Source organism: Pseudorasbora parva, chromosome 12 (assembly GCF_024679245.1).
Source record: "Pseudorasbora parva isolate DD20220531a chromosome 12, ASM2467924v1, whole genome shotgun sequence".
NCBI lineage: Eukaryota > Metazoa > Chordata > Actinopteri > Cypriniformes > Gobionidae > Pseudorasbora > Pseudorasbora parva.
Window position 1 is genome coordinate 29920154 of NC_090183.1, and position 24084 is coordinate 29944237.

At 34.9% G+C, this 24084-nt stretch overlaps 2 protein-coding genes across 3 annotated transcripts; one reads left to right on the forward strand and one right to left on the reverse strand.

The window, feature by feature from the left end:
* Nucleotides 1–12307, reverse strand: efcab7 (EF-hand calcium binding domain 7). Its single transcript, XM_067459810.1, has 13 exons — nucleotides 11924–12307; nucleotides 11421–11632; nucleotides 10702–10788; nucleotides 8851–9046; nucleotides 7583–7704; nucleotides 5336–5477; nucleotides 5113–5222; nucleotides 3990–4150; nucleotides 3714–3847; nucleotides 2934–3082; nucleotides 1603–1812; nucleotides 469–576; nucleotides 1–291 (listed from the first exon to the last, which is right to left on the reverse strand). The coding sequence occupies exons 1-13, from the start codon at nucleotides 12030–12032 to the stop codon at nucleotides 211–213; spliced, it is 1821 nt and encodes a 606-aa protein (XP_067315911.1). The 5' UTR covers nucleotides 12033–12307; the 3' UTR covers nucleotides 1–210.
* Nucleotides 12308–12421: 114 nt separating this feature from the next.
* Nucleotides 12422–23695, forward strand: itgb3bp (integrin subunit beta 3 binding protein). Of its 2 annotated transcripts, none has more exons than XM_067459814.1 (9): nucleotides 12422–12537; nucleotides 13273–13309; nucleotides 13527–13599; nucleotides 13897–13966; nucleotides 15467–15545; nucleotides 15887–15974; nucleotides 16136–16192; nucleotides 19448–19496; nucleotides 22080–23695. In XM_067459814.1, the coding sequence occupies exons 1-9, from the start codon at nucleotides 12533–12535 to the stop codon at nucleotides 22084–22086; spliced, it is 465 nt and encodes a 154-aa protein (XP_067315915.1). In that variant the 5' UTR covers nucleotides 12422–12532; the 3' UTR covers nucleotides 22087–23695. The 2 variants fall into 2 exon arrangements, with proteins under 2 accessions (XP_067315915.1, XP_067315914.1); XM_067459813.1 differs by having other exon boundaries at nucleotides 12425–12537; nucleotides 13894–13966; nucleotides 22080–23693.
* Nucleotides 23696–24084: the final 389 nt, after the last annotated feature.

The window sequence follows — 24084 nt, forward strand, 5'->3', positions numbered from 1 at the left end:
TCTGAAAATATTTTAGCTTTATTTACAAAAACACGTCAACATCATGAATGTTACTAAAAGACCACATTAATAATGCTTAAGAAACAGTAAAAAAAATAAAAATAACTATAATGAAATTTGTATAAAGTTTGCTTATAATGGCAATTGTAACATGCAAACAAAATGACATGTTTTATCTCTATTTTTAAATTCCTAACATCACTGCAGTATTTACAAACTTGGTATGATGCTCTCAACGCAGTTGTAAGTCCACTCCTGTTGATCATTTGAAGCCATGACGTGCTGACACACCTAAACAGAGCCCAAAACAGAGAGCAAGTGTTATTCGGCAAAATTGTGCATGTCAAAACTGTCAAATGTAACTAGCCTTAAACAAGTTGAGGTTATTTTATTAGTTCTATGGGAAATGGAACATAACATGCACACCATCCTGCACCTAGAAAAAAATCTGGCCTATGTATATCTCACCATTTTAGTCCTAGCAGGAACCTCCACAGCAAACATACTCATGCCCCTGCTGCTCACACAGTTCTTGCTTTGTTCATTGTTGATGTGCACCGTCACCTTCTGATTAGACTATAGCAGCGAGAGTGATGGATACCAAAAATACAACAGGGAAAATCGGTGAAAAGAAATTAAAGCTGTAATCATTTTATAACCATTAATTAACAACAGTGCCACAGCAAATGTGAATTACATAGACTCCTGTTCAAAAGTATGGGGGCAATAAATATTTAGTGCTTGAAATTCTTTTTATATTTTTATTCAGCAAGGTTGCATTAAATTGATCCTTTGACACTGAAGACTGGAGTAATGGCTGCTGAAAATTCAGCTTTGCATCCCAGAAATAAATTACATTTTAAATACATTAAAATAAAATTAGTTCCACTAACTATACACTGTAAAAAAATATTTAGAAAAAAAGTTACCTGGTTGCCTTAAAATTCATTGAAATTAAAATTTTGAGTTAATACAATGAACATTTTTTGAGATTCGACAACCTTTATTAAGATATTTTTTTAAAAATTTTGTACGCATATTGGGTAATTGTGTGTGTTTTATTTCTGATGACGCAGTGAAACATGCCAAATAGTGCTATTTCATGATTTATCAAATTTTTTATGTGGTTCAGATACCATAATATTTTGAGTTTCTATTTATTAAACAAATTTCCTTCATTGTATCAACTTAAATTTTTAATTTCAATAAACTCAAAATTTTAAGGCAACCAGGTTACTTACTTTTTTAAGTTAAACCAACAAAAACCAACCCAAATTTTTTTTTTTTTACAGTGTAGCAAAATGTCAAGTTTTCTCTCTGTTAAAAGTGTCTTTCAGCTGTATAATGGCAGATCATGGCATTGAAATTCTCCTCATGGCCAGTGTTCCTTTCTATAAAGCATTCCAAACAACTGAAGGTTTAGTTACTTTGTGCTATTCTCAGTGAATGTTAAGTACAAGATGTCCAAATGCAAGGCCAACAGTCATTTTAAAGGGCTTTTTAAAATGAGAGATGGATGCCATGTATTAAAATTCAATAATCCAAAAACTTTGTTGGGTAAAAAAACACCAGCTTATTGACATCAAATAATAATTATCCTACCTTATTGGCAATGACTGATGAAATTCTGCTCTCTCCTTTGTATGTATAAACCAAGACATTCTCTTGACCCTTCAGAGATCTAGCCTCTGCTTTTGATGTGACAGACTTTTGTACAGCATAATTCAACATCTTGATCCCAGAATCCAAATGAACTGCCTGAAGATTTGCCTTGACATCCTCACAGTAGACTTCAATGACAAATGGACAGGCCTGATGGGATAAAGAAAAACTTCAAAATGTAAAGTTACACAAAATAAGATTCAGTTTAAAAAGACTTATAAGCAGTGTTGGGGTAACGCATTACAAGTAACAAGGGTTAAGTTATCAGAGTACTTTTTACAAGTAACTAGTAAAGTAACGCATTACTTTTAAATTTGCAACAAAACATCTGTTTCTTTTCAAATGCCTAACGCAAGTTAGTTTGTTTTCCCATTTATTGACTGACACCTCTCCTGTCCTCATGCTGAGAGAAATCGGGAGTAAGTGCAGAGGCGTCGTGTCCGCTGTGTAAACATGATGGACTAAAGGCCCCGATATACTCACAGTTCTTTTTTTATTGGGGGTAAAATGGAGTTCGAAATTCGTAACCAGCGATTTACTGTTATCAAATATCCAACGATGCCTACTCTGCTGAGATGGACTTTTAGATGAACATGTAAATATGTGCTGCGCGCTTTCCTCTCAATAACAAAATAAACACACGACAAAACTGAGAAAACAGCGCTGCTCACGCGCCGCTCACGCTTGCGGTGTGAAACGGCCGTTACACTATAAGTATTTTTATATTAAGAAAGGCATTGATCATAGCAACTGCCTCCAGCAGTCATGTCATGTTTATTTATATAGCACTTTATACAATGATAGCTTAAAATCAAGCAGCTTTATCATATTAAACATGAAAAGCAGTGTCAGCGTCTTGAATTGCCTTTTTTTTCTTCTTCAAATTATGTCACATTAGTTCTTTCTTCGATTTAGTTTGAAGTATATTGGGGCCTTTAATGTGAGCATGCATTTACTCATCTCACTTGCAAAAAAACAGTCAGTATTCCTCAAAATTAATACAAACAGTGAAATGCATACTTATTCATTTCACTTTTGGTGTGAAAGGGACTTTACAATCGCCAAAACCAGAACTTTTATTTATTATTAAAAAACAAACAAGCAAGCTCAGCCTAGGTGAGAAACGTAATGGAAAGGTAAATAACTTACTATGCGTTACTTTCCATAAAAAGTGACTAAGTAACACAATTAGTTAAATTTCTTTAGGCAGTAATGCAATATTGTAACACATTAAAAGTAACTTTCCCCACACTGCTCATAGACCTTTGTACCTCCACCATTTCCAAGCTTCGGTTGTAGCCCATGGCCTCCAAGGTAAGCCACAAATCCCTGGGGTCACCCTCCCGATCATTCGCTTCCATCAAGTTGAGCTCTAGGAAGCCTTGTCTAGTTAACTCATTTTTCCTTGTGTCAAAGTTCTCTATAGAAGAGGACACACTGTTATAGAAATAATGCATATTATCAGATAAGATTGAACATTACTTGTTCAAGATCTGAAAGCGATATTTTAAAATAAATTACATTACTGAAGATTCAATCAATGATGTGTTTTTGAGACCAGAGGAGCCAAAAAAAAATCTACTTGACAATAATGATTCAATTGCATCATCAAATTCTGAAAGCATTACAATCAGCAAAACACAGAAGTTGTAATGATAGTCTTTTCTTCCCTATTGTGGCATATATTGTAGTGAAACAGCTTCTCAAACAAGAAAAAATGTAGGGCGGGACTCGCGGGAGTTGATTTTGTCCATCGGGAATTGAATGGATCGTGGATTGTATTATAATAATATATCTCATGTGATTGACAGATTGTCCTGCCCTCACGCTGAAAATGTCAACGTCATCAGGGAAGACAAGATGTTGTAAGAGGAAGGGGAAGTTATTGGATTAAAGATTACGGAGACACAAAAATAATAATTGATGTGAATGGATAAATAATTTATAATAAATTCTGCAATATTCCATAAAAAGAAGGTCAATTATTTGATTTTAATGCTGACTGCACTGATCGATTATGTGTCCGCTTCATTCAGTGTTTGTATAAGAACCTTTGCAGATGGCCCAGGCCTCCTCATCACATTTCTCTCCGCTGGTTCTCTGTTCAAAGAAGTTGTACTCCTCTAGGCTCAGCAGACCGCTGCCGTCCAAATCGATCACTTCAAAGATGTCAGACAATGCCGCCCTGTGGAACAGAGCAGTACAGCGTCTATTATTCACATACTGTAGATACATCTAATTAAACACAAACTCAAAACAAGACAGGCTTTTATTGGGTTACCCTATCTAAAACTCACTGTACACTTTTAAAATTAGAATAGACTAACTTGAACTCTTTGGTTAGCTCCAGCTCTCCAGACTGGTTGCGATTGACTAGCTGAGCAGTTTTAGTGGAGGTCTTCCTTGTACTTTTCATCAGTTTGCAGCCAGTGGTGAAGGGCATGAGCAGATATGAGCCGGCGTTGAGCTCTCCCCTCCACACAAATCTCTGTTCATAAATCACACACCACATATATCTTACTTACTGTTGTTCAATATAATAACAACTACAATTCTAACGAGGAAGCATTTCATGTTAACCTTTAAATTGACGCAGTTTTCAATTTAGTATTTAGATTCAATTAATTGAATATTAAAGAATATAAATAATTATTTATATGAATATATTTCTTTGTAAATTAGATAAAAAATGGTCCTACATAAAAAACATTTGAGTTATTCTATGAAATTACATTTTTGTCCTTCATATAATATAGTTAATTTTTATAATTTTTGTAAACACATCAACAAAAAGCCAGTCATTTTTTTTCTTTCTTCATGAGGTATTAACTATATTTGAAATATAACCATATTAACCAAATATGAAAGTAAAATCTTTTGTGTTTTTTCTCTTTACACATTTTATGCTAGCTGACATCATGTATTATTAAAACGTTATAGTTATAATTTGTGTACCTAAGATAGCAACATCGATGATGTAATATTTTTCCCATTTCCAAATATTGTCATAACTCATAATGACATCACCATGCGTTAAAGATGTGAAAGTTGGGCACATTTAAGTGCTCTTTTTTTTATCCCTTTACATTTTGTTATGCTCGTCAGAGGAACAATATCCAAATATCAATATTGTTACAATGATTTTAAATTATTGTTCATTTAAAAATGTGTATATTTGCAAAAAATATCAGCATTAAAATCTACCCTTACTTTTCTGATGGTATAGTTTGAGAAGGAAAAATGTATTAACACTTACAACACATTATTTGTCTGATAGAATGTTTAAAATATTAAATTATTAAAAGTCACAATATCTAACTGGAAAATGCACTCATGCCTTTACCTTATTATATTACAGCTCATAAGAAAATATGTCAAAATACTTAGCAGGCAGATTTTACAGTTACAAATACTATCACATTTACATAGGAAAGTGATGCATTTACTGACCTCCTTGTCCCTTAACTCAGTAAAGCAAACCAAAGTTGAATCTTCTTTGGTCTTGTTTCCTGTCACCACATAGAGAGCTGTGTCTACACTCATCCATGGGGAAGGCTTCTCTGTGGCATACACAGTAAAAAAAAAAACAGGCATGTTTTGTAGGTATTGTGAAGAATTCAAACTATGTAACTTCAGTCATTTTGGTCTTTAACACCATGTACAATAGATTTACCAGGAATCGGGCTTAGATTGAGGGGCCGTATTGTCAGGTAGACACTGGTAGCCTCTGGGATATGCAGGCGATACTGGAGAGAAACAACCGATCCATCTTCCTCCAGATAAAAACAGCCTCTCATAAGAGTATGATGCCAATCCTGGGGGAATAAAGAGTTAACACAGTAAAACAAAAGCAAAATTCATGTAGCATTTAAACAGATTAGAAAAAGAGGAAAAATTCTCATAATTCCAGCAAGAAATGGGATGAGTTCTGGGATGAAGCTGAAGATACAAGCACAAGGTGGCGCTATTGTAACGTCTTTGCTAAAAACAAAGGCATTCAAAAACCTGTGTGGAACGTAACAAAGTCCACGATTTTTACTATAGTGCTGAAAGATAGATTTCCACGCAGACCCTCAAAATTCATATTATACGCACTAATAATGTAATTAAAAGAAAAAGGGCCTGAGGAAAACCATAAATCCTTGTCTAAAGCAAGTCTTTTTGCTCTTTTAACTGCTGTTGTTTAGGTCCAGCTAAAATGTTACAGCAAATATACTTTAAATCATCAAGTAATCAAAAAATCTGAGTCAAACGGCCTCCTTTCTGACCCATCAGAGAGTAGTTTTAGGAAATAAACCTTGTCCTCAGGTGCCACAGAGGCCTTTTAATGTTTAGAATTGGTTTATGCTTCTTTTCCGAGTGCTAAAAACATGGTTCTGAAATGACACTTCTTCAACAAAAGCAATTTCCTCCCAGAATTTATGCTGGGTTGTGAAACGTGTTAAGGATCAAATCATAACACTTGGGTGGTTTGTCCACCCCGAATCAAAATGAAGAAAAGCGCCCGAGGCAAGTGTCTACTTTAAAAGGCCCTGATGTAGTGTCCCAAGGAGATGGGTCACTCGGCTGGACTAATACACTGCCCTGTCACCTCCCAGAAACCTCCGTAATTTAAAGTCTCGCACACAGACCGCGAGCCACCATAAAAACACACAACCTGACCCTTTCCAATCCCTACACCCAATTATCAAGCTCCTGGCTCAGGTAATACAACAGGCTGGAACTGAGGCGATAGAACTTTCTTCACCCAAGAGCATCTAGTTTTTTTCCAATCTCTTTGCTTTGACGAGCTTGGTCATTATTTTTCCGTGGTAAAGCAAACCAGCTGAGGTTAAAGTCAAAAAGAGTGCAAACAAAGGGAAGGAGATCAATAGCAGAGCTGCACTCTTATCGACCAGGTGAAAATTTGCTACCAAAAGGCTTCGATACAACAAAAACACAGCAAATGTATAGCTAGCTGCCCGTAAGGCATGAGTTTATACAAAGTTGAGGTTGTAGGCAAAATTTAAGCTGTATTAATCTATATATATATAGATTAACACAGATCATATGAATCAATTTATTCCTATAAAATGCCCATTCCATTATTACTCAGCTTTTATTTATTTATTTATTTTCATTTTTAGTATTTTATTTTAAAATGTATATTTTATTTTTGAAATAATATAATTGATTTATTTAAAAAAATAGGTTGTATTTTTAAGAACTATTTTCATTAAATGAATTAATAATAATGTTTTTTATTTAACATTTTTTATTCAGTAGTTCAATATTCTCTGTAAAAATTGTAAATAAATACAAAAAATATATATTTCAGTCTTTCTACATCAAAATTTCACTTCAATTGCAATGTTATTTTCTAGTTCTTTGTAATTGTTTGTGAAATTTACTAGCAGTTTCTAAAAGAAAACTGTTTAAAAGTAAACCAAGCACCAATTTCTTTAGTGTACTAATGATCTAAACTATAGTACATCTTTTTTTTTTTTTTTTTTTTTGATTGGGACAGTGCATGTTAATGAACAAAACATGGAATACATGCATGTAAACATGCCGGATTGTAGCCAAGGGCTAATTTTCATCCGTAGTCCCACAGGCTAAGGTCACATAGCTCACAAAAACAAAAGTTATCAAATGTCTTATAAACTATATTTACATAAGACTCAAAGATTAATTCGGCATCACAAATACTTCCATATGCACATGACAAAATACAAAAGTTAAAATAAGACGCACCATACTCACTAATGAGTATGTTGGGATACTACTTGAATGATTTGATTGGTTTAGCTCAGCCAAATTTTTAATGATGTTTTATGATTGTGTAATCTTATCCCAAACATTACCTCTTTTCTTCAGAGCTCTGTGAGAGATTTCAAGCAAAGTACAAAAGAAAGTGACATTCCTACAATGCAGCTGGTACCTGTAGAGATTTGGGCTCTGCCAGTCTGCCACTCTTAGTGCTGCCAGTGCCCATGGTGATGGCCGTGGATGAAGATGACCGACGACTGCGAGCTGATGATGGTCTGGATGTGGAGCGACTGTCTGTCGTATGCAAACATAGAAACTAGCTAAAGCTAAATCAATTTTAATGTGGATATTTATTACAGCTGCAACACAAAGCAGTCCAAAAGAGAAACACACAATGCATGAAATGGACATTGTGATAGTCTTTTTATCCTTATTGATGTACACTATATTTGCCAAAAGTTTTGGGGCGCCTGCCTTTACATGCACATGAACTTTAATGACACCCCATGCTTAATCCGTTGGCTTTCCAACAAGGTTTAGCTCACAGTCTCTGTTCTAATTCATCAAGGTCTCTTTTGGGTTGAGGTCTGGACTCTCTTCCACACCAAACTCGCTCATCCAGCCTTCATGGACCTTGCTTTGAGCAAAGGTGCATAGTCATATTGGAACAGATTTTATATACCTCTGGCCATGGAAGTGATTGAAACTGAATTCAATGTTTTGGAGGGGTGTCCCAATACTTTTGGCAATATAGTGTATATCCAATTAAAACAGCTCCTCAAATAAGAACAAATTGTAGGGAGGGAATTGATTTTGTCCATCAGAAATTGATTTATGATTATGGTTTGCTATTGCTGTTAAATGTGAGTGACAGGTTGTCCCACCCTCACAATCAGAGAAGAGATTGTGTAAAACATTATTTTGATTAAAGATTACAAGGGCAGATTAAGTTAAAAAAAAATGTGCACAGATAAAATTATTTTTATAACACTGCAATATTCTATCATAAAAACAAGAACTGTCCATTTAGATTTCATAGTGACTTTACAGTTGAACATCACAAAGCAAAAGCAAATCCTGTTCTAAATCTTTACTAGTCTTGCACTTACTCATAATAATGACAAATGATCACCTTAACCGCAAGGCTTTAAAAGTTCCTCCCCCACACAAACCCTCTATTGAGTTCACATTATGATGTATGGCACAAATCCAAATGAGTCCATTTCTCATCACACATGAGGGGAAATCAATAGCTAAACCATTAGTTACTATACAATAGACTGCACTGAGAAGAATGAAAACAGAATTGTTGTTTGCTTTTGTGTGCATGCACATATGCAATCTGGCCAGTAAATAAGAGCCGAACAAACCCAACCTGAACACGCTCTTTCTCAATTTACTTTTTATATTTTGTGCTTTTGTGCAGACCCTGTATCATACCTTTCCTCTGTGTTGTTTCCAGCTCTGTTCTAGACTGTGTCTGTGCAGCTGGAAGCTCAGGTTGGGACTCTAAGCTCTGTGGAGAGTTGTCCACCTGGTTGCCAAAGTTCAGCCTCTTCTGTTTGGCATCAGCTTCGAGCTTCTCCAGTGCCGCGGTCTGACACTGTTCTACTGTAGACCCGAGAAGCCTGCAAAACTGAACAACAGCTTGCGGTCACACTTTATATTAATTTGTCATCAACTACTATGCACTTACATAAGAAATATCTATTAGGTACATTATGCTAATTGTGTTTATGTTGTATTGCAAAACACTAGCTGCTATTGAGGTTAAATACGGGTAGGTTTAGGGACAGGTTTTGTTGTATGGGAAGGTTTAAATGTGGGTTAACAGCTAGGAGTATGGGGTTAAAATTTATTTTAAGGTTTCAGTATCGAAGTGTAATTATACATTTTAGTACTGAGTAATAATAATTAACTACATATACTTACTATAGGGTTAGGATGATGGTTTGGTTTAGGGTTAATTGCATATAATTATACGTAATTTATAGTTATTACTATGGTAGTAACAAGTGTAATTACATGCAGATATTAGTATAAGGTGAAAACCTGTATGTGCACAATAAATGCATTGTATAAAATTATTAATTCAAATATTAGTACAGTAAGAGATAATCCACGGCTAGCCATGCATTAAAGAATTTTAACCTCCCGCGAACCTCCCGATGCAAAGCGGATTGTTGTGCATTAAAATGATATATGAATGACAGGCAACACTGACAGTAAAAAGGCAAACTTTATTTGAACTAATCATGTAATTGATTTAAATGAATGATGTAGAGTGTTTAGTTTAGTTTAGTTTATTTATTTATTTAACAGGGACCATACACAACCCAAATGTTGTGCCAGAGTTAGCTAAAATAGCTAATTTGCATCTGCGGTCCCTGGGCAGGATGATGTTCAATACAATTACAGAATTCAATTACAATCCAAGAAAGAAAGAAGAAGGGGAAAAATAAAAATAAAAAAATAAAATAAAAAAAATAATAAAAAATAATAATAATAATATCAGAATATCAGAAATATTGAATCAGATAGAAATTCATATAAAAAAAAAAATATATATATATATATATATATATATATATATATATATATACATACATATATAATATATATACATATACATACATATACACACACATATACATATATACATACACATAGTGTATGTGAAATAAACACAGTGTCTCTAACCACAGTTTAGGCTACTGTATAATGACACATAAGCTAAACATTTATTGAAATGCATTAAATTACATAAGCCTAATAATAATTTTAAAAAATCAAACAGTTGGAAATTTCGCTTTTGGTGATTGTTATCGTGAAATTAGACATAAAAAGGAGTAGGGTTATTTCAGGTTTAGGCTTAGAGGTGAAATTATGTTTCGCTTTGCTGGTTGAGGTAGATGTGTCAGTATTTTGCAATGTCAGTATTTCATGCAAAAATAAAGTTTTACAGTAACAGTTAATGTGTTATTCATAGTGACCCATGATAGATTTGTTTCGTGTTTTTCCTAGAATGGATGACATTACAAAACATTCAGTGGCACATGCCAATCAAATACAGTTGTGACACAAACAACACAAATAACACAAATATTACTGACTTTTATGCGTTTTATTGACATCTAAAATACTACAAAAATTCATTAAATGTTTTACTGCACACCTTCCAGACATTTAATATAAAGTGTGACCAGTCTGGCTAATTCAATTCAACTCAACTCAACTATAATTTGTCTATTTATAAAAAGTGTACTGCTGTGCAATGCTTGGAGATCATACCTCTGCATAGTCTAACTTTCCATCTTTGTTGACATCTGCTAAGGAAAAGATTTCGTCCACTTCCTTAGGTGACATTTTTTCCCCAGACTAAAACAAACAAATCAAAATACAAACCTGAAATGATCACAACAGACACACAATACAGCTGTTTCCCAATTTATCCGCCAAAGGATGCAGTCTCTGAATTAGGACTAGGGATGGGCATTTCAAGCTAAAATAATATTTGGTGCGTGTGCAAAAATAATATTCAATGTATTGCTGCATCTCATTTTGAAGGCTGCGTCCTTCGGAGGTCTCATTTCAAGGCTGCATACGTCATCGAGGTGGTCTCATTTAAGGAACGAAAAAAATAACAGTATTTTACACCCCACATGATTTATTATGGTTACTTTTCTTAAATAAGACACCATTGATGACATGTGCCTTCTTTCAAATGTGGACGCAACTTTCGAAATGAGACGCATAATTTAGAAAGCTACGTCACAGAACACAAGAATGTGTTCTTCTCCTGTTTGAGAGTTGATTGACAGCTTTTAGGTGCATTATTGGCCCTGTGGTTACATGAACACCACTGCATCAGACCTGAAATGATACTCTTTTTTTGTTGCAATAATCACACAACATATTTGAAATTCTGTAAATAAATTAACTAAATGAATACTCATCCCTAATTAGGACACAGCTTATGTTTGTGAAGAGAGAACTGATTTAACACTTACCGAAGTAAGGATTCTGCTGAGCTCGTCATGTGAGATATATCCATCACAATTTACATCAAATTTCTTGAAAATTCTCATAAGCTCGTCTGGTTCTGCAGGTTTTTCCTTCTTAAGGATCTCACAAAAGTCATCAAAATTCAGCTTCTTGGTTCCTGGGGGCCAATATTTGTCTAAAGCTTTTTGTGATGGATTTCCACCTGCTTGCTGAAGAACTGAGACAAAACAGCAGAGATGGATAAACAACTAATACACTGACTTTAATCTAGTGATAATATTTGTGTTTTGTACATTAGATATCGAAGTTATAAAAAATAAAAAAATAAAAAAATATATATATATATATATATATATATATATATATATATATATATATATATATATATATATATAGCAAATTCTTGAATTGGTCTTCTCAATAATATCTAGACTTTATATTAAAGATCAACGTAGGTCTTATTAAAGATCAACGCAGGTATAAAGGTTTTGCGATGCATTATGCTCACCGGTGCACAGCTGATCTTTTGAAGTCATATTAACCAGGCTGGATCTGAACACAGAGAGATAAGCAGCCCTGCACGTCATATAAAACCTCTCTTCCTCTGAGCGCTGCATTATGAAACTATAGACAATATCCAACCGAAATATCAAAGCATGTTGTAATAATAGCACAGTGAACTAGAGAGGTGAGTATGTGGGCTATTTTATGGTTGGTGATGTTGTTCACCATCGATCCTGATTGCCATGACTGCCGTGTGTAAACAAAAACCTCCAACACGGTGCGCAGTCTAAAAGAGATACCGGGAAACAACTGCTTGCAATGCTTCTCATACAATATTTATTCATTCGATATTTTGTGCCAGTACTTGGCGGATTTTGCAGATAAATCTATCGTTACTCTAACAATATTATAACTCATTCCGTGTGAATTATCTGGTAAAATAGAGTTAAACACCCTCAAATACTTTAATAAGTATTTAGAAGCACAGATGAGTGTTTCCGGGGAACTAAATTGCTGCCGCACCGCGCCAAGCTACAAATAAAAGTGCTAGGCTGTTTACGTCGTATCTTTACGTCAAGATAGAGATATCGACTTCGATAAGCAAAAATTAAAAATGCCGTGAGTTTACCCATTTAATTTCAGAATTATTACCAATTTCAACGTTGCGATCGGTACATATAACAACTAACGTTAACGTTACAATGGCATTTGTGTTTAACTTAACGGAAAAAAAGTGCATTGATACCTTTTACAGTCTATTTTACAGTTTGATACCTAAGATGGTAACGTTACTTTGCTATCAAGGATGCATGCCAAAAATAATATTGAATGATTACCATATTCATTAACTGTGGTAACGTTACTTCTTTTAAGACTATTAAATAGCAAACATTTTACCCATCCACGTAAGATAAATACAGAGAGATGTATTACATGTCTGACTAAATTTACGTTTATACTAAAACTTTTTGAACAGTACTAAGGGAACTCATGATTTATTCAAGATACGTATGGTAGTACAGCATAGAGCAATGTGCAGAAAGACTGGTGTCTGCAGGGGCGTAGCACCAAATTTTGGGCCCTGGGTACAAACCATCTTGCTGGGCCCCCGTACCATGTATGTGTATGTATAGAAAACTGACTTCTAAGGCCCCCCCCTGCCTCGGGCCCTGGTTACTCAGTACCCTTTATCCCCCCAGTCCCACGCCCCTGGGTGTCTGCACATTAGCACTTATATCATTGTATATTTTATATCCACACAAATGGCCAAAACCCAAACTATTAAGGCATTACATAGAAAAAGTAAGAAAAAAAATTCAAGTCTAAAGTTCTGCTGTCTAATTTTCCATACAGTGCGAAGAGAGCCCTTCAGTTACACGACAAAGAAAACGTGAGTTCATTAAATCATTCACACATTGGTATAGGCTTCTCTACCATTTATTTTGCTTTTGCTTATTCTTTTGATGTTTATTATTTCAAACCATTTTAACGTAATCATAAGTTATGAAAGTAAGGAACTAAGATTTTACTTCTTAAAAGTACAATAAAAAATCTAGGCTGTACCAGACATTTGAATTATGTAAATGCATCATATTCATCTATTTTAGAGCCCTGCTAAGAGGCATGCACCAAACAAGAACTATTCGCCTTTGACTGGAACCCAATTGACAAAGCCTGCAGGTAGTAGAACACACAGTCCAGCTAGTGTCTTCTTAGTCCTATAAAAAAATCACATTTTGCTCCCCGGGAGTTTTCATTTTTATTGTAACCAGAGTAAGAAGTATGTGTTCTTTTTGCTTTTGACAATTATCATCACCATAAACGTGCTCATGTCATGGTGTTTCCAAAATCCTGTACTGTAGGGGTCCCTTGTTATCCAGTGATATTGCATTTAGATTAGCTGTCTGTGTAGCTATTAATAATATCTTTGCTCATGCCGATTTGATAAATTGCTGACATTTAGTGCTTCATCAGCAGGTAATTCCAGAGCAGGTGGGAAGAAAACGAACCCCCCTCAAACAAAAGAGCCCATGACAGATGCTGAGAGGTGAGGATGAAGAAATGCTCTTTTAAACATGTTGATGATATCTATCTCTTTAGTAATAATATTTAAGATTTAAATAAAAAGTACAATAAAAAAGGAAAATGCAAAAATAAAAGCACACTTTATAATGATGAAATAGTGGCCCATGCTTTAAACGTTTTAATGCTGTTGTTGAGTTACTGTATTCAACTTTTTGGTTGGTTATATCTTACAAAAACCAGACTGCCATCAAAGTCTATTTTTATGAAGCTACTAACATTGGTATAGCTGGAGCAGTGGAACAGACAGAAATTTCTCCTCATTACTGAATATTTCCTTCGTCCCAGTTGGCTGATAGCCATTATGACTGATCAGAATTTAATGACAGGACGTGGAGGGAGTTTCATCACCAGCCAAAAGCCTCGTTGATTTACATAGCACTAAAAATAGTTGGATAAGGAGAGTTTAAGAAAAGACCTATTTCCTCTCCAACGCATACTAACACAGAGCTCCGTGTGATCCATCAAGACAAGCATTAGTTTTGAATTTTATAGTGCAGTCATTTAAGAGGAAGCTAGTTAAATATATATAAAAACATCAATAAAGAGAGCGGGCTTATGATTCATTTAAGAAAGTATTCATTTGGCGAGTCAAACCCAAGAGAACTTCTCGTGCAAAATGTAGAAGAGATCTTGAGTGTGATTGGACGAAGGACCTTGTAAACGATTTTGCCAACTCTTTAATATGTCTCCCAATATGTTTAAATGTGTATTAAAAATATATGAATATCTTATTCTTAGTCAGCTTGTCCTCTCCTCAAATACTTAGTAGAGTAAGATTATGAATATGATATCCTCTATCCTTATCAAGCAAATATTCTGCAAGAATCTAATAATGTAATGTAATATATTTAATATTAAATTTTGATATGCAGCACATGCCTGAATAGCATTTCAAGAATAATAATAGAAAAATAATTGTAACTACAATAATTAGTTAATGCTAGTTAATGTATTAAAGGCACAATATGTAAGATTTTAGATGAAACTATTAAAATATCACTAGGACAATGTTATTTATTTTGTTGACTTGTGTTTCCAAGAATATTTAAATCCAGAGAAATCAGCAATTTAAACCGGGACATGGATCATAGACATCATACCCGCGTTACCCTCGATTATTTCTAGTTTTACTATCGTAGAAACCATGGAAACACCAAAGACACTTTAATATAGTATTTGTTTTATTAGACAAGTGAGAAAATGTTTGGTTACATTTATGAACAGAACATAAATAATTGTTATATAGCTCAGCATGGTTTGTCTTATTGTTTGAATCACTTGTTTGTTCGTAGATTTACCAGGATTATGCCTAAGATATAACATAACGTTTTTATAGTGTATATTTGTAGTGTTTTGCATTGTTAGTTAACTATTGTAGATAACTAATGTTGAACCTAAATTAAAATGTTATTACTGTTTCCTTTTCTTTTTTTATATTTTTTTAACACCTTTTCCCCCTCAGAATTCTGTTCCTCAGGTCTAAGGTGAAAAAGTCTCTCAAGGATCTCATGAAATACAAGCAACAGCTGGAAACATTATTGGTACGTGGATCGAAAATAGTTGAAGACACCATAAGGTGTAGTGTTTGTACTGAAGGATTGTTTATACGCTGGCTATTTAGACCACTAAGACTAAGACTAAATCAGGGTCTGAATAACTATAGACATTGAGGAACTTCACACCTGCCAATATTTCAATTAGTGGTTGACTGATGTGCGTTTTTATCTAAATGATAACATTTGGTCCCTCAATGCCTAATATGTGGTACAGAGTTAGGCTAGTTTAATCTTATTTTGATGTGTTTGTAAGGCATTTTATTGAGGTTGCACACAATTGTTTTGAACAGAAATACTATATTGAGTACTAATCTGTTTGTCTATAGCCAGTAGAGGGCAGTAGTGAGCTGAGGAGTCTCTTGCTGATGAGTCCTGCTGATCTACAAAGTGAACTCAAGAGACATGAGAATCTGTGTGAGTCTTCTGCTGCCTATGCTTAAACCACACAAGGCAAATGCCTCACATTTCAAGGTCACTTTAAAAACGTTGTTTAAACAGTTTATTTGCTAATACGTGTTCACATGACAAATTCTTGCTGCCTGTGAAACATAAAACCGATTTTGTTTGTCTTCCAGCTGCTAAAATTGCATCTTGTGCACACAGAGCAGACACAAACAAGGGTCATTTCCAAGGTGAGTGAATTTGGGAATCAAATGAATGTTTAGAATTGAATTCAAAAGTTTATTTACCATTTTAAAAGCATGAACGATAACACTTATCTTAAGTGGATATCCAAACCTAGTAATTCTGTCATATCAGATAACAACCAGCTCACAATTAGTTACGTTTCAAATCTTAAACGTTTCCCCATCACAACACAGTCTTTGTTCGACTCTGACACAAGGATAAGTTACGCCATGTATTGAATTGATTCAAATTGCTGTATGATGATTGTGACTCCATTGCTTTACCTAAAAGAGCAAGAGAAAGAAAACATTTTGTGTTCCACTTATATGTGAGTCATGATTGATTTCAAGCACTGAAGTTCTGGATCTTAGTCACATGGGACCTTTGAATAGCCATTTACGAGATTTGGTTTGTCAATGCGGCGTGCTCATAGACGTTTGTCTCAGCACACATAAAAGGTTCTCTTTTTCTAAGAAAAATATTTCATTTTCCTAACACAAACAAGCCAGAACTCCTCTTCGTGGGACAGAATTAATTAGATTATTTCAAGCAGAGATTCAGCCCCCAGCAAAGCTGCACTTGTGATTCAATCGCACAATGGTGATTTGTTGCAACTCAATGGTTGGATTGTGGTGAAGTTCAGCATGTTTTTAAGATAAGGTCGGCTGAAATTGTTTTAATTAGTCACACTCGAGAACCTTTGCGTATATGTTGCTCGTAGCTCGACACCAAAGGAATGTCACAATCTCGATCACATGGTGGAGCATGAAATTTATCAACGCAGAGAACAACAACAGTACAAGAGTGTTTTCACATTTTCATCCCTAGACTGAGATGTGACCCTTTGTTATTATAAGACATTAAAACATACTCTGACCATAAACAAATTATTTAAGGCTGTAAGTAATGGCTGTATTGTAAGTGTAACGTTTGATTGTGTCATACTGTGAAATTAGGAGACATTGAACCAATTATTATATTATTTAATAAAAGTTTGGGCTCATTTAAAAAAAAAAAGTATTAGTACTTCAAAATGTATAATAAGAAATCACCAAATCAGCATATTAGAATGATTTCTGAAGGGTCATGTGACACTGAAGACTGGAGTAATGCTAAAAACAAGAATAAATATTATATTATATTATATTATATTATATTATATTATATTATATTATATTATATTATATTATATTATATTATATTATATTATATTATATTATATTATATTATATTATAAAACAAAAGTGTGGGGCCAGTAATTTTGTTGAAAAAAAATTGTACTTTGCCATCACAGGAAGAAATTACATTTTATAAAATATATTATATTGTATTATATAATAAATAGAATTTTAATTTGGCAATGATTTTTCTGTCATTTGTGTTATGAAAGGTCTTTTTGTTTTTTTTGGAATTGTAAACTTGTGAATTAGATTGGTGTGACAAAATCAAATTATTTGTTTCCAGGAAAAGATTGTGGTTGTCCATGAAAAAGCATATTTTCGCAGAAACACAGCTTAATAGGGTCTGTTTCAGGACCGTTTCAGTTATCAAACTGAACATCAGACTATGTCCTCATTGACCCGTACAAATAATTTGTTTCGTTCTCATTGCATTTTAGCAGGATTTAAAGTACAAGTTTGAAATGACCTCACTGAGGTCCCCTAATTTGTGTTTGAATATTTTTCTGTTTACATCTAGCCCAGAAGAACAATTTATTTTTTGCAGCATTAAGCTTTACATAAATGATAATTAAAGTCAAGACAAATGATAAACAAAGTAAATAAATGCATTGTGTGCAAGTAGTTAGATGTTGTAGTTGAAACTCTCTTGGGACACCGTTAGATCTTGGCCCAGATGACTAATACCCTGGATTTCATTGAGACACATCATTGCTATTAGAGTTCTCAAACACTCAGTGTCACTTGAGCCATGCAGGAGCTGGTGCGGATGACATATGATGGCGAGGATATGACACTACTCGTGTAAAAGCAAGCTGAGCACCAGGCAGCGTGATACCGCCAAGACAGCTGAGAAAATCCACAAGGATATTTTAACTTTGACAGGCAAACCGCTGAATCCATGTCCCTAACGGAAGCCCCTTCCAACCCCCGGCAATCATCTAATGGCTTCCCAAAACATAACCTTGGGCGAAAGGGCAACTCGCGAGCAAGATGTTTATGGCAAAACTGACAAAAGTTTTTGCCAAGCATGCTAGAGAGGCCATCCCTCCTAAACAATCAGATGGTCTATAAATTTTCTGGCTTATTCAGGCATTACCAAGTCCCGAGCTTCACGTTTCATGTTGCTGATGAGCGCAAAATGGAAAAAGAGAGAGCGCAATAATTCTGAGGCAAGTTTGTCGCCTGGACCGAGGGTATTGATTATTTCTGTGTGGCGAGAGATTTGGAAAATTCAATTAAAGGAGCTGAGCAAAGGATTCATAAATCGGCCCCTGCCTCCACCTCTTCTACGCCCATACGGAGACATTGTTATGTTCTAAATCAATGTTGCACTTCACAATATATTTTCTTTGGAGCATAAAAATAAATAACATTTAAACAGTTCTGCTTACCGCTGAAACAAATTTTATCTTCACCAAAGCCCTCTCTGTCTTCACGCGGCGGCCTCCGGTACACATCAGCAGATACAGTAACGGATTTTTATGGCAAGTTTTCCATAAGAAAATCCTATATAATATGAATTTTGCGATGACAAAATGAGAAGGAAGGGGACGGATCAGCAGTATAAAAATTGATCAGGGCGCAGATGGGGTCGAGCTCTGGGAGATTTGTAAGACAGCCTTAATAGACTGTATTAAAAATTCCTTAAAATGTAATAAAACAAATAGGTTTTTGGTTCTTGGCTGGGACGGGGTCAGAGACCCTGCTAATACCACATCAATCCTGGGCTGCTGAAGGATAAATGGCGTCTGTTTGGGGAACATTTTAGCCTGTTTGATGGAAAACACCGGCACAATTAAAGGGCTGCTGTATATTAGAGGGCTTTGGGTGGGGAGGGTGAAGTTGAGCCACTCTCAGCTTACGTTTTGGTCTCTAATATGAACGCCGGTTATGTCCACACGCAGGAGTATGAAATGCATTTTGGATCATTTGCATTTAGATCATCTAGCAGTGACAGTGGTAGCAGTCTACAAAATCTAGGGCTGTGGCATGATTCATCTGAAAAGTTACATGTGCACATGTCTTATTTATGTATTCACAAACATAGTGTGTTTTAATCTATCCATGTTGCTTTTACAGGGTTGAAACAGACTGGCAGCTCTTATGAATTTCTCAAGGCAATCTTAAGGTATGCTTTTGAGTTATTATTGTCCTCATTGAAACTTTAAAAGTTTGTCACATTACACAGATTCCAAACAATCCTACAATTATACAGTAATTAGTGGTGTTTTTATAGAGTAGGGTGCATGGGCTGTTTTGACTTGGCCCAACCTAGCAACCATCCTGAACACCCTGGCAAGTAGCAACTATTCAAACCTTCCTAGCATCATGCTCACAATCACCCAGAACACCTTAGCAAAAGGCATAGCAACAATTGTGGCTGAGATTTTTGTGACATGGAAATTTATTTATGCAGCAACTTTGTGTGTGTGTGTGTGTGTGTGTGTGTGTGTGTGTGTGTGTGTGTATACACACTCACCTAAAGGATTATTAGGAACACCTGTTCAATTTCTCATTAATGCCATTATCTAATCAACCAATCACATGGCAGTTGCTTCAATGTATTTAGGGGTGTGGTCCTGGTCAAGACAATCTCCTGAACTCCAAACTGAATGACAGAATGAGAAAGAAAGGTGATTTAAGCAATTTTGAGCGTGGCATAGTTGTTGGTGCCAGACGGCCAGTCTGAGTATTTCACAATCTGCTCAGATTTTCACACACAACCATTTCTAGGGTTTACAAAGAATGGTGTGAAAAGGGAAAAACATCCAGTATGCGGCAGTCCTGTGGGCGACAATGCCTTGTTGATGCTAGAGGTCAGAGGAGAATGGACCGACTGATTCAAGCTGATAGAAGAGCAACTTTGACTGAAATAACCACTCGTTACAACCGAGGTCTGCAGCAAAGCATTTTTGAAGCCACGACACACACAACCTTGAGGCGGATGGGCTACAACAGCAGAAGACCCCACTGGGTACCACTCATCTCCACTACAAATAGGAAAAAGAGGCTACAATTTGCACAAGCTCACCAAAATTGGCTGAAGAAATAAGACTGAAGAAAAATGTTGCCTGGTCTGATGAGTCTCGATTTCTGTTGAGACATTCAGATGGTAGAGTTGGAATTTGGCGTAAATAGAATGAGAACATGGATTCATCATGCCTTGCTACCATCCTCTGATGGCTACTTCCAGCATAATGCACCATGTCACAAAGCTCAAATAATTTCAAATTGGTTTCTTGAATATGAGAATGAGTTTACTGTACTAAAATGGCCCCCACAGTCACCAGATCTCAACCCAATAGAGCATCTTTGGGATTTGGTGGAACGGGAGCTTCGTGCCCTGGATGTGCATCCCACAAATCTCCATCAACTGCAAGATGCTATCCTATCAATATGGGCCAACATTTCTAAAGAGTGCTTTCAGCACCTTGTTTAATCAATGCCACGTAGAATTAAAGCAGTTCTGAAGGCGAAAGGGGGTCAAACATAGTATTAGTATGGTGTTCCTAATAATCCTTTAGGTGAGTGTAATATATATACACACACACACATACAAAGTTGCTGCATAATTCAAGTAGAAATAACTTTTTATACACACACACACACACACACACACACACACACACACACACACACACACACACACACACACACACACACACACACACACACACACACACACACACACACACACACACACACATATATATATACACACACAAACTGTTATGTTAAATGCAATTAATCAATTTGACAGTACTAATAAAATACATTTTTAAATATTTTTTTTATTTTATCTTTTTTTGTGACATTTTCTATTTATCAAATAATCTTGAATTACCACATTTTCCAGCAAAACATTAACCATCACAGCTATTTTCAACATGGTCATAATGTTATTTTAGCACCAATTCAGCATATTAGAATGATTTCTCAAGGACCTTGTGCAACAGTAATAGTAATGGCTACTGAAACAAGTCAAATATATAATCACTTTTTAAGTTGATTTTAAATTGTAATAATATTTTCCAATATTTCAGTTTTTATGGTATTTTTGTTCAAATAAATGCAGCCTCTCAGTGAGCATAAGAGAGACTTCTTTCAAAAACAAAACAAAAAAATCTTACAGACCTCAAACTTTTGAACGGTAGTGTAATTCAATCCATTTATTCTCAGGCTTAAATATTAATTTGATATGCCAGAGATTTACAAGGACTTTTACATGCAATATGCTTTTTTTTTCACGTATTTGTGTGCACAGTTGCAAATGGAACGGTTCTCGTTTTGGCAGAGCCGCAGCTTTGTGTCAGCGTGTTTGATGTACACTGAACGTCCTGTCAGTCTGAAAGCGCAGAGATGTCTGAGGAGGCTGTCAGTCTTTCCGGGCGTAGTCAAAATGAGACAGCGCTGCCGACACCTTGCCATCCCATCTCAGACACATTTACATTGAATCTATTCTCTGAAAGGGCCCCTCCTTTCACCGGCAATCTGACAAAATGTTGATTCTACAATACACGGTGTGTTGCGTCTCGGCGAAAATAGTGTTCTTACTGCTGGCATACAGTCCCATTAGGGTTGATGCGGAGAGAAATGTATGCGTACACGCATATGTATTTGAGAAAGCAACAAAGGTGTAGAAAAACTATACACGCGCAGATATACAGGAGGTAAGAGTATTCATTGTTGATCTGTCTCTTTATTTTGGCAGCCGCTGAGGGATCTTTTCTCGATGTAGGACATGGGCGGCAGCTGGTGCCCGCTCAAGTTGGATCACGTAACTCTCTCTTTATCACTTCTAGAGGCTGTCTGAAGGACAAAAGCTCAAGCTGACCTAACAAAACACACTTGTCACACACTTTGCATTGCTACAGTTGAGAAGCAGAAGCATCTCAGAATTTAGCAATTTGGTCTGTTCGCCATGGGCCGTTAAACTCACTGAGTTCAAGATCTGTAACCAAGGCTGACATCAAGATAGGGTTATTTAATATTAGCAACTTCCAATAAAATTGCATCATACATCATGCTATTGTGACTTGCTGTTTGTTTTACATCGTGCAAGACCGTCAAACCAAAACCTGTTCGTTCTTCCCTGATTCTTTGTGTGTGTGTGTGTGTATGGCTCCAGACCTTGCTCAAGCAGTAACACACTAGCCCCTTTGTGACCTGATAACATTTATAGTTGTAATGGATTTTTTTTAATGGCCGTCATTAACTCGAACAAAGAGGGGTGAAAAAGATTGCTTGTACTTTTTCCCCCTTGGTATTTCAGCTTTACAGCATTATGTTCTGATATGTCTGCTTCCATCATTTTTGTTTTACAGCTCATGAAGTCGAAGCATTTTAATGCGTAGCTTTAGTACTGGCCTCACGTCTTTAGTCACTGCCAAGAAGATTTGTGTTTTGTGTTAATGAATAGTTTTCTTCATTTACTACTTGAAAAATAAATATATATATATTTTTGTCAAGTTTGTTTATTTGATGTGAACTTGTTTAGGGTTGCATTAATCAGAATAAAGGATTTTAATATGATATGGCTTAGTGTAATTTTCTAATCAGAAGTTATGATTTAATACATATTTAACATATGGAATGGAAATCTGGGGACATACTTATAAATCTAAAACTACTCCAGTTTTTCTACTACAAAAAGGCCATCAGAATAATTACATATTCTCCATACCCCAACGAATGCTTTGTGTACCCAGTTGAAAACATTAAAATTCTATGACAAGGTAGATTTTTTTTATACTACTATATTTGTGTATAAGGCAATACAACATTCAGTCTCTCAGTCCTTGCAAGCTATGTTTAACTTGAGAGACAGTAATTATGATCTTAAAGGGACATATACGTTTAATATACCATATTGTAGAACGAACCAATTTAAGAAGAAACTGCCCATCAAATAAAGGTGTTCAGCTTTGGAATAGCTTCCCTGATGAAATAAAAAAGGTTAATTCATTAACACAGTTTAAAATACTTTATAAAGGATTGGTAATGAAAAAATATACCAAATTATGATGGTAATGATGACAGTGATGTTAATGGTAATAATAATAATGGTGATAATAATAACAATGGATGTTCTTCCAAATAAACATTATCTTATATTTGATATATGTAATTAATGTCAATTAGTTCTGCTTGTGTGGATTTAAGGGTAGGCACAATAAGCTTTAACTTCAGCCCACACCTTTGGTCAATAAGAGTGTAAACATTTTATTTTATGGTTATGTATGTGTGCATGCATATACCCAATTGTATGTAAGTACCTGTATGACTCATGCTATCCTGTGTAAAATGATTGCAACTGGAATTTTACTTGTTGACCAAAACTTTTTTTTATTATTGTAGTTTACTGTTAACTTGTAGATTTTTATTAATATGAAATACTTTTTAAACACCTTTTTTATTTGACAAAAAAAAAAAGTATATATATATATATATATATATATATATATATATATATATATATATATATATATATATATATATATATATATTCATTATTATTTTTTTAATCATAAAACTCTTTTAATCATTTAAACATAACTTTTTAAAAATAAATCCAAAATTGCAATATGGCTTAGTGTGATTATCAAATCATAAAAGGCGTGATTTAATTAAATATCCACATGCAGTTTCATAAATATTATTATTGTAATTTTACATTATTACTGTACTGTATAATAATGATAAATTATTTTTCTTAA

Coding starts and splice junctions, on each gene's coding strand:
- itgb3bp (XM_067459813.1), top strand. Junction 15,975..16,135: donor CAAGAGACATGAGAATCTGT/GTGAGTCTTCTG, acceptor TTTGTCTTCCAG/CTGCTAAAATTGCATCTTGT. Junction 16,193..19,447: donor AAACAAGGGTCATTTCCAAG/GTGAGTGAATTT, acceptor TTGCTTTTACAG/GGTTGAAACAGACTGGCAGC.
- efcab7 (XM_067459810.1), bottom strand. CDS start 12,032: ATGCAGCGCTCAGAGGAAGAGAGGTTTTATATGACGTGCAGGGCTGCT. Junction 1,813..2,933: donor GAAGCTTGGAAATGGTGGAG/GTACAAAGGTCT, acceptor TTATCCCATCAG/GCCTGTCCATTTGTCATTGA. Junction 577..1,602: donor CATCAGTCATTGCCAATAAG/GTAGGATAATTA, acceptor TCGCTGCTATAG/TCTAATCAGAAGGTGACGGT.